This window comes from Bidens hawaiensis, unplaced genomic scaffold (genome assembly GCF_021521415.1).
Source record: "Bidens hawaiensis isolate Kalapana, Puna unplaced genomic scaffold, B.hawaiensis_p1.1 tig00042887_1, whole genome shotgun sequence".
NCBI lineage: Eukaryota > Viridiplantae > Streptophyta > Magnoliopsida > Asterales > Asteraceae > Bidens > Bidens hawaiensis.
The window spans coordinates 31,113-42,502 of record NW_027505807.1 but is presented as its reverse complement, the minus strand read 5'-3'; the positions used below and the strand labels follow the sequence as shown (position 1 = coordinate 42,502).

The following is an 11,390-nucleotide window of genomic DNA, read 5'->3' as shown; positions in this document are numbered from 1 at the left end:
AAAATTTTTTGAACGGTCCAAACTTCAGTTTCTAACATGTAGAGATAATAACTTGTAATAAGCACAAATTTAAGTTAAAAGGTTACACAACATACCAAAACTATAACTCGAGCCACCATCCGAGCCATTGTGAGCCTAAGACTGGAACCACCGTCCAAGCCGTTTGGAACCTTGGTTTTCACTTTCACTTTTGTTCGTTCGGTTTCCCAAGAATTTGGATCTGTATTGCTCGATAAGCATGTCAAGTTTATCCACCGAGTCTTGCCCTAACGGGTCCTTATTTTTCCTTCTTTTATTTGAGCCCATATCGCCATTACGTAACGATATTTGATCCCTTGACCTCTTGTTATTGGGTGCATCAACTACATTCATGGGCCCGGGGCGGGCTGCAAAACGGGCCCTTAGTTCTTTTCCTCCTTCTTGAGCCTCCAACAGTTCTTTAGAGCCTCTGGTGGGTTTGGTTTCGGGTTCTGATGTCTTATCCTTCCTATTTTCTGGGGTTTTGCGTTTTCTTGACGAGTTGTTTGACCGGTCAATGGGTCTGTGAAAATTGGTTTTATTCTCTGTGTTTTCGTCATTGTTACCATCGTTGTTACCAAATCCTTTCTGTTGAGATTCGATTTTCTCGTTACGTTGCTTCAATTTTTGGACGTTGTCAAGAGCGAATTCCACAATTGGACGATGCTCGGGAATGAAAGTTTCTATGTTCCATAAAAAACGTTTGAAAAAAAAAATAATTAATGAAGATTATTAAGATAACAATGCTAGACTATATGATTGACCACCGTACAGGGTCAACATTACAGGACGCAATTTCAACCCGGGCTATGATTTATCTCTTGACATATAAGATCAAAAATTTATCAATATAACTTCTAATTATTATATATAAAAAAAACATGTCAAAAAATTTTTAATTGCATAAACTAATATAACTTCTAATAATCTTATTGACACACCAATTATTTATCAAAAAGGTTTTTCGGGTTCAACCCAAAAATTAGCCATTTTGGACCGAACCTATTTTGAACCGTATAAATGGTTTATATTTTAAATTTCATGAAACTTGTTAAATCACTTAAATCAAAAAATAAGGTTATGATTGAAATTATATCGTTCGCAGTTATATTGACACTATTTTTTTTATAAAAAGTTACTTTGTGTCACGCAACCTGATCATGACGTAAGACAATTTTGACCCGAGCCCAAAAAGCCAACTTAAGTCAACCCACCCATTTTCCCGCCTCAATTGGCAATCTGTTAAAACAAAAACATACCAGGATTATTATTAAGAACCCTGAGAGCAACAAGTGCGTGTTGATGTTCTGAAAACTCAATAAAAGCAACCCCACGGGAATGATTCTTTGAAAGTTCTTTTCCTTTGACAGAATCTTTCAATAACTTGATCTACACAAAGCAATTACTAATATAAGAAAAAGCAATGTATAGAAGCTACGAAACTTATAAATGACAATTTTGACCCATTAGGTTGTAAATTGGTCAATTTTAGTTATTTTTATCTCACACAGTTGATATAAAACATATTTAGATTAAAAATGATAATAATAATAATAAATAATAAATAAAAACAGGTCAAATAGGTTACCTGACGGATCATAGGCTTTTGTTTTGTAGCACGAGATGTAACCGCATCCAAGCAAAGTTTTTTAAGCTGTTTATCGGTCATTGACTTTGGTACATTGTATATAATAAGTCTTGTCTTTGAGACATGAAAATTTGGAGATTTAAGTTTAGTCGCCTTCTTTTGTTCCAACCTGCAAATTCAAAAAAAAAAGATATAATTATGTAAATACTAATAATCAAAAGCAAAAATGAAATGACAATAAAAAGACTACTTTTTGAAGAAAAAAAAAAGACGCACATTGTGAAACGAAGATAAAAGTCTTAAAATTAGGTTAAAAAAAAAAGATAAATTTTAGTTCACTTATAAATATTTAGTTTCATCTCAATTGGTATGAAGCTATTATTAGACCTAGAGAACCAAAACCAAAGTTGCAACTTCAAGTTGCAAAACTTGTTTAACCAAACTGATTATTTTATACACTTACGATCGACGTTTTGACATGTCACTCTCTGAAACTCCTTCAGCAGCTGGAGTACCCTCAAGAATTAAACCTTCCTGATAAAGCAAAAATAGCATCATTTGACAGTCCCGAGTTAACAGTGGTCAAACGAGTCACCAAAGTCCCACCCATCACCAATGTTTTGAAACCCGGACCGGACCAGCCGGTTCGACCGGTCCGACTGGGACCAGTCGAGAATTCCGGTCCGGTTCACATCATATACCCGTTTTCTAATTGGTGTAGCGGTTTATGGTCCGACCGGAACCGGTGAACCGGCGGGCGAACCAGTAAAACCTCTTTTTCTATTAAATCAAAAACGATGTGCAAGTCAGGATTCGAACTAAGACAAAAGACCGGCTTGAAGGGTTAAAGAAAATCCCAAATGCCAACCAACCAGGCATTATTAATGATGATTCCCGTGGGTTTGCGATTCAAATGTCATTTGAAAACAGGTATGGAGGCTTAAAAGGAAAGTCATGCAAGCATAAAACTAAAATCCCACGTTCACCACCATCAGTTTACCCGTTATTAGTTTAATAGTTTTATTTTCTTGTGTTTTCCAAGTTTTTCTTGCCTTAGTATCAATACTTCAGTTTGATTTTATTACTTAGAATTAGGAGGTAAAGTGTAATTATATTATTATTTTATATACATATTAGTTATGACATCATCCGGGTCACGGTCCGACCTGTGATCCGGTAACGCGTCCAGGTCGATGTGCAGTCCGGGTCTGAAAATATTGCCCATCACCCGTTCTGACCATTTTGTCCCTCTATGAAACAGATAAAAATAATTATAACCAACCTTAGCTAAATAGAGGTTGCGGTGATCAACTTCTTCCTTTATTTTCTTTTCTGCCTCTTTATTCTGAGCTGTTTTTCTATCTAAAGCCCTCAAAACTTTTAACAGCCTGCCTTTGAGAAAAATCCCCAAACCAGCTACTGTAGTTGCCGCTTTAAATGCAGCATCAGCACCTTCAATCGTTTTAAATTTAAGAAATCCAGTTCCCCTTGGCCTCCTACAAATAATTACAACATTTTTATTAATTAATTATAATAAATAGTAAGCACAATCAAAAATAGATAAATTATTAATCTAGACAGGTAGTATTACTTGGTGATTTCATGTCGAACGAGAAAAAACGACTGGATTTCACCAAATCCTATGAACCGTTGTCTTACTTCATCGTTAGTAATATCAAAAGGAAGATTGGAGATAAAAAGTGTTCTCGCCACCTCTTCTTCTGTCTCAACTGGTCTAACATTTGACTTTTCGGATTTGGTCAATGTTTCAGTTTTGGTCGAAGTTTTGTTTACATCCACGGTTTCATCACTCTGATTGGCAGACGCGGCGTTTTCATTCGAAGAAAGGAAGCTGTTTAAAACTTTTCTAGCAACATCTGCTTCTTCATCAAAATTGGCTTCTTCTTTGACCAAATCAGTGTCGTCAGACTCATCTGACATGTCAGCATCTTTAATAGAATGCTGCGTGTTTTTGTCCATTTCTTCATGGTCATCTTCATCATCACTCTCATAATCCCCTTCACTTTCTTTATCTCCTGTAAATACCTTGAACTTAGATTATGAAAGTTTATAATTTATATTAATTAATAAAGAAACAAACAAACAAATTTAATATATCAAAATATTCTAAAAATGAAAGCAAGTGTAAACTGTAAAGAGCAAAGTTACCATCTTCTAAAGCAGCCTGAGAACCAGCTGTATAAATTTTCTTTGGAACAGCCCAATCAACAGCAATGGGCCTTTTACCAAAGTTTTTTCCATTGAATTTCTGTATTGCCTGAAAAAAAAATAAGTTTTAAAAAGATGTTAAAAACAATTGCAAAATGGGTAGGAAAAAAATAGGCAACTTATGCATATCATTATCCTTACATTTTCTGCATCCTGCTTGCATGTGAATTTAACAAATGCAAATCCCTTTGCCAGCCTAAAGAAGGACGATATGGTTTTAAACAAATACAATATGAACTAGAAGGAACCCTAGATATAAAAAAAATGATGTACCCAGTATCAGGTTTTTTAGGAATAAATACATCCCATACAAGGCCTGCTGCTGAAAACATTTCTTTTATCTCATCAACACTCGCCTGTATGTAATTTTAATAAGTTAAAGCCCGCGTCTTGTAAACAGTTAATACAACATAACTAGAACTTAATTTACCTTAAAAGGAAGATTCCTTATAATAAGCTTCCACTTTTGTACCTTGGAACCCTGGTATCAGTTACAGAAAACATTAGAGAATCACAGGTTTCTAATAATAAGATAATGAAGCAAATTTCAGCACATAGAAACTTGAGCTTCTTATAATAAAACTTTTTGAAAAGTTTATAAATTTGTAAAATTGTTAAACAGGCTTACTTCTCCACCTAACTGGCGGGCCCACACTGTGCCTCCGTTTAGATTCTTCTGGTGCACCTTTGCAACACAAGCCCGGGCCGATTTGACACTTGTGTAGACTATAGATGAGGCACCTAATCTGCATCCATCTTGAACAAGTCCTGTAAAAGTCAACATAAAAAATAAGATTCCTTGAAGTATTATATAAAGATAATTTCATCTATATCTCTTCTATATGCTCATAATATCATAAACCCTTGAAGTATAATATAAAGTATTTACCATGATGTTTAATTTCTTCTTTTGGAAGAGGGTCCGTTATGGAAGACACGGTCCCACATTCTCTAGCAAGACTGTGAACAGCCTCTGCCATGTCATCATTAAGAAGTCCACCAATTATAACCGTCCTCGCAACCCTGTTTATAGCATTAACAATTAAAGATTTACAGTATAAAAGTTTCAAAATGTAAATATCATAGACAGACAAGTGTATCATCCAATCAAATAAAAGGATTTTAAAATACCTTTGCTTTTCTGAAGATGCCCCCTCTACACGTTCAGTCTTCAAGGGAACTACTGCTTTCTTCGGCTTATCAACTTTTTCTGCATATTTATAAAACGAGGGGTCACTTTATTGATAGTGGAAGATTCTAGTGGCAGTAAATAAAAACTGTGATTGTTGAAACCTTTTTCTTGAGAATCAGATTGCTTATTCTTTACTACTGGTTCTAATGAATCACCCTCTACAAGTTCGGTCTTCAACGGGGTCACTGCTTTCTTCGGCTTCTTACTTTTTCCTAATATTTAAGAGGAGTCACTTTAGTACTTTAGCGATAGTAGAAAATTCAAGTAGCAGTAAATAAAAACTGTGTGCATGTTGAAACCTTTTTCTTGAGAACCAGATTGTTTCTGCTTTACTATTGGTTCTGATGAATTATCCTCTACATGTTCAGTCTTCAATGGGGTCACTGCTTTCTTTGGCTTCTTGCTTTTTCCTGAATATTTAAGAGGCGTCACTTTAGTACTTTAGTGATAGTATAAGGTTCCAGAAGTATTGATTCAAAAAACGAATAATTATAGGAACCTTTTTCTTGAGTATCTTGTGCTGGTTTATGATTTAATAAGGGTGTTGATGAGTCATCCTTGTCATCCTTAATATCATTAGCAATATCATCATCGGCATTCTTTGCCTTAATAGTATCACCAGATGGAATCGCTGAAGTTTAAAAAGTATGCATAAAATCAAATGTTTAAACAAGCAATCGTATTTTAAAGAGTATTCATAGAAACAAAAGTTATATGAACCTTCATTTCCTTTAGATCGTCTTTGTTCGCGTGGGGCCCTATGCAATGCCTGTTTAACTCCAATGGTGCGACCTCCAACTGAAGAACCATTTTTCAGCTCAATTGCACGCTTGGCATCATCAGTCACAGCACTGTCGATGAAAATATAAACCAAAAGTAAAAAAGGTAGCCTATTTAGAGATATATGAAAAAGAATATGAGTAAACAAAACAAAAAAGAACAATATTGCCCTGACACACTTACAATTGAACAATAGCAAAGCCACGGTGTTCATTCGACCCTGTAAAACACAAACACATGTAAAATTTTCAGTTTCTAATAATAAAAACAAGGCTCGAATTTTAAACAAAATGATACTAAAAAAATTATATCTTAGTTTAGTGTTTTTGTATTGTAAAACTGGGATAGAGACTAAATAAACATATTACTCTATTCTTACCAACCATTATATAAAATTGCCACAATTTCATGTTGGAATGATTTGTATTAACCATAATGTTTCCTATTTTGGTCAAACTTCCTGAAACTATTTATTGACCAATGCTGAAAACTATTTAAGTGATGATTTAGCTCAACAATGTCTAGCCAGAAATCAAACATGACAATTTTATTAAGCAACAGAAATAGCCCTTACATAGGCAAACAACATTATTTAGCAGATTTCTTGGAAAGTCTAAACTACGCGTCATTTTTCAGCACTTAAAAGTTAAAATTAAATGTAACTTAAAATTAAATGTAACTATAGGGATAAATAATCATATTGTGCATTTTTCCATAAAGACTATCCCATCATTTCTTCCCGCTTCTCGATTCAATTAACATTAGATGGCATTAGCTCTTGTAAATTCTAATGAAAATGCAGCTGTTAATCTGAAACCACAAACTTATAAGATTCGTTAGTCAAATTGCACAGTTTGCTTTGTAACTTCATATAGACAGGTATTATCATTTCAATCTATCGCAATGAATCAAGTCAAGTTTACAATACAATGCTATCCTCAATATATAGATGAAGAGACATAAAGAATAACAACAATAACTAACAACCAACTCTATAAGCGCAGGCTAACTCACTCCACCAAACTCAAGTGAAAGCTGTACACGTAATACTTCATATTATAACATCTTTCAGCTCGTGAAAAAGCTCCATAGAGCCGAGCTTAAACGAGCCCGAGCCCGAGCCCAAGCTTAAAAATAAGCTCGTTTTTATTAAACGAGCCCATGCCAGCTCGCAAGCCTAAACGAGCTTGTCATTCATATAATTTTAGTTATATATATACAATAATTATTAGTTAATATATATAATGTTATGAAAAATAACTAGATAATGTATATTATGTTATATATAAAATTAGAAATGAAAAATACACACATAAATAACTATAAGTATATATATATATACAAATCCAAAAATAGTAAACGAGCCAAGCTCAAGCTTGAAAAACTATTAACGAGCTCAAGCTCTGTATATGTTAAACGAGCCTAGTCGAGCTCGGGAACAGCTTGGCTCGTTTGCACCCCTAAATTATACAATGCACACATTCAATCTATAACCTTACCTTTCTCTGTAACCATAAAACACCGTCTAACCGGTCCGACATCACTGAATGTTTCTTCTAACTGCAAAATAATTAGGTCAGTCAAATACACTTACTTACACTTTAATAATAATCATTTTCACACTGATACATACATATAATAATAATAATAATAATAATACATGAACATGAAAAAATAGGTCAGATAAATTTACTTACAGTTTAATAATAATAATTTTCACGCAGATACATACACGTAATGCATAATAATAATAATAATAACAATAATAATAATACATGAGCATGAAAAATTAAGTCAAATAAATTTACTTACAGTTTAATAATAATCATGTTCACACAGATACATAAACGTAATACATACTAACAATAATAATAATAATAATAATAATAATAATAATAATAGATTACCTGAGAATTAGAGAAAGTGTAGGGCAAATTGGTGACGTAGACAGAGGCCAGACTGTACTGGCTTTCACCGTTCTTATTCTTCACCATTGATTTGTGATTATTATTATGAAATTGAAGCTGAAAATTGAAGGTGTTGAATTGAATTGAGAATTAGGGTTTTGAGGTTTTGGTGGTTTTGGTTAATTGAAGAACAGAGGGATTTGGATTGGATGGATACATGTGGGCTGAAGCCCACGTTTGCTTTGATAAAAATAATTAAGCCCAATTGCTTAGCCCAATAACTAATTATCAGGTGCACAAATCGGGTTTTTTCAATACCTGGTTTTGGGTATGGAACCTGGTTCGGGTATTGAAAAATTGTGTATTGGTAATATCCGGGTCAGGGTTGGGTCCGAGTATTGTCTCTAGTAAAAGCCATACTTTATGCATAGGGTTCGGGTCGGGTATTTTAATACCATGTTTCTTGGTGTTGAAAAAACCCTATATTTGGGTTTTTTCCTAGTATTTTTCGGATATATATTTGGTTTTTTAAAATGTTGCACTTTTTGGGGTATTTTTGTGTATTTTTCAAGTAATTTTCGGGTAATTTTGGATACCAAATCGGGTATTTGAAATACCCGCTCTCGGGTATTGGAAAAAATCGGTTCCAGGTATGGAACCAGTTCTGATTTTCAGGTATTAACGGGTACAAATCGGGTCTACATCATATTGGCCATGGACGACATTTTATTGCTTTCCTGTAGTTATATATTGTTGTTACAAATTTTACAATTAAGTATTTCTATTTAATTTATATACAAACGGTATCTATAACTATAAATTAAGTAGGTTTGAAAATTGATGCACAATGTCAACATACGCATTCGACTTGTATACGGACTAGACCATCAAGCCAGTAACAGTCCTACCACTAGAGAAAAGTATCTATATGTATCCACAGTAAATAATTAACGAGTTTCATTGCTTGATTTTTTTTCTTTCAGTGCAACAAACCGAGATCGAATTAGGTGTTGTTTGTTTTTTAGAGGTAAAATGCCTGTAGTCTGCTGACCATATCTGCAAACATTTGCAGCAGAATAGGTGGACCAAATCTCTGCAGTCTGCAACAAGAAGACTGTTTGTTTTTTAACGTCTGCACACTGCTATAATAAACAAAAAAATTAAATAAACCGATTTTTTAAAACAAAAATCAAACAACACATTCATAAACCTTCTACAAATTTTATTCAACAACAAACTAGTAATAATTGTACAATTTAACAAAAAATCAAACAACACATTCATAAATCTAAACCTTCTACAATCTTTATTCAACAACAAATTAACTAGTAATAATAGAATAATTACAAGTATGGTGAATAGACTATCAAATCTTGAAGAAATAAACATGACAAGGTAGATGGTAGACGGTGGTGGAGTGGCAGCTACGGCTAGAGTAGGGATGGCAATGGGTCGGGTCTGGGACGGGTTTAGATATTTCCAGACCCAGACCCGTTTATAAAACCATGTCCCAGACCCGTTGGGTATTTATCGGGTAATTACCCATCCGGTCTCAGGTATACCCACGGGTTTCGGGTATACCCGTTAGTTTATTAAAAATACCCATCGGATATACCCGTCAGGTTTTGACAATATGCAATTGGTCAATATGTTTTTTTTAATTGATTGCTTATTGATATAAACACACAAAATCCTTTTAATAATCTTGAACATTACTATAATGTAAAAAAATTAATACAACAGTTAACACAAATTAGAAATATTAATTTTTATATTTACATATGTATACATATGTGTATATATATATGTACGTATATTATATATATATGTATATAGATATATAGTTATTGGGTACTTCGGGTACATAATCGGGTAAATAGGTCCATATTATCGGGTAATCGGGTCGGGTAATTGGGTATATTATAAATCCCAGACCCGTCCCAAACCCGCGAAAAATTTAAAAACTAATCCCATACCCGTCCCAAACCCTAATGGGACGGGTAAGACCCGTCCCAATTATGTCAGGTATCGGGGTTTTCCCATCGGGTTCGGGTTTCACTGCCATCCCTAGGCTAGAGGTGGCGGAGCAGTGTGCGGTGGCGGTGATGTTGGGAAAAAGGCAGCGGCGATTGGCTGGGGTTGGTGGAGGAGTAGTGGCGGTCGGCAGTGGAGGTCGCCGGTGGTGCAGCGCCGGCTGTGGAGGAGATGGTAGGGGAGGAGATGGTAGAATGAAAGGAAGGCTAGGATTTTGAATGATATAGAAGATACATAAGACTTGAAAAGAGGAATGCCCATGTCTTATGTGATAAAAGGGCGCGAAGATGTTTTTTAATGAACTGTCTTTAGAAAAAACAAATAGTTTGCGAACCTAAAGGTCTGCGCGGCGCAGAGGCCATAAAGATCTTCAGACAAAAAAAAACACCACCTTAGTGTCCGTGAACCACCGCAACACGTGGTTTTTATTTTTAAATATGTCAATTTGTTGTGTTTCGGCACTGACGAATTTATTTTTTACTTGATTCACCATCAGGGCGACACACGCTATGTGTGGTACTTGATTATATTACTAAAGGTATAGGTGCATAAGAAACCAGAACTTGGAAAAAAAATCGAAGCAGGATTTTTTACACCTGTACCCGACCCAATATGTGGGGTATGTATAGGATATACATTTCAATACCAAAACGATACTCGGAACTGGACCCGATTTTTACTCGGTAATATCCGAAAATCAGAACCGGTTCCATACCCGAACTGAAACGGGTTTTCCCAATACCCAAAACTGGGTTTTTAAAATATTCGATCTACACCCGAAATTACTTGAAAAATACCAAAAAAGAAAAAGTGCAACCATTTAAAAAAACCCAAATTATACCAAAAAAACACACACATGAAAATAGGGTTTTTTCAATACTCGGACATAGGGTATTCAAATACCTGCTTTTTGAATACCCGTTTCTACACCTGACATGAATCTAATGAATAGGATATGATTTTTCGAGAAAATACCCAGACTCGAACTCAACCCGGGTATGACCAATTTCCAATTTTCTAATATCCGTCTAATCAGTCACCCAATGTTGTTGAGACCGGATCGGACCGGCCGGTTGACCGGGATTCGGTCCACCAACCGGTCCGGTTCTATGTAGATCGTTCAGCTAATAGTTGGAACTGGTTCACCGGTTTGACTGGAAAACCGGACCGGTTGAACCCGTTTATTATGAAAAAAAATATTTTTTTTGAAATTTCTTTTTATTAGCCCTAATCGTCGTTTTTGGGAGCAAAGTTGTTCGGCCGGACCAAGCGGTTCAACCGGTTACTTGTCTGATTCGCTGTCCGATCCGATTATAAAAACATTGGTCATATCCGAACCTAGCCCCATACCCGGAAATGAAACCGGGTAAATACACACAAGGTTTTGAGTCCATTGTTGAACCCCCGTTCATAACGCCCAACTACCACAAACACACACAAACCGTTCATTTCCATTAACCTTCATTTTCTTCCCTTTAGTCAAACTGCGTGAAGACGACGAACACACACAGTCAGTCACTCGCCAGATCTTTTGGCGCCTTTATTATCCCACACGTATTCACACACACGCAATTCTCACACACACCTTCAACCGTTTCAATTCAAGCGCACTGTTTAATAATAATAATAATAATAACCGAAT

At 35.1% G+C, this 11,390-nt stretch overlaps 1 protein-coding gene across 1 annotated transcript; it reads right to left on the bottom strand.

Moving 5' to 3' along the window:
- LOC143615415 (uncharacterized) lies at positions 1-7,853 on the bottom strand. Its single transcript, XM_077088540.1, has 20 exons — positions 7,715-7,853; positions 7,307-7,367; positions 5,991-6,027; positions 5,748-5,878; positions 5,527-5,658; positions 5,327-5,437; positions 5,129-5,239; positions 4,967-5,045; positions 4,725-4,858; positions 4,464-4,603; positions 4,266-4,316; positions 4,109-4,191; positions 3,977-4,031; positions 3,776-3,884; positions 3,198-3,642; positions 2,889-3,102; positions 2,070-2,140; positions 1,607-1,775; positions 1,278-1,407; positions 1-701 (listed from the first exon to the last, which is right to left on the bottom strand). Exons 1-20 carry the CDS (start codon positions 7,799-7,801, stop codon positions 136-138), a joined length of 2,916 nt encoding a protein of 971 aa, XP_076944655.1. The 5' UTR covers positions 7,802-7,853; the 3' UTR covers positions 1-135.
- Between the last annotated feature and the right edge of the window lie 3,537 nt (positions 7,854-11,390).

Coding starts and splice junctions, on each gene's coding strand:
- LOC143615415 (XM_077088540.1), bottom strand. CDS start 7,801: ATGGTGAAGAATAAGAACGGTGAAAGCCAGTACAGTCTGGCCTCTGTC. Junction 5,659..5,747: donor ACGATCTAAAGGAAATGAAG/GTTCATATAACT, acceptor TTTAAACTTCAG/CGATTCCATCTGGTGATACT. Junction 3,643..3,775: donor TCAGGCTGCTTTAGAAGATG/GTAACTTTGCTC, acceptor AGGTATTTACAG/GAGATAAAGAAAGTGAAGGG.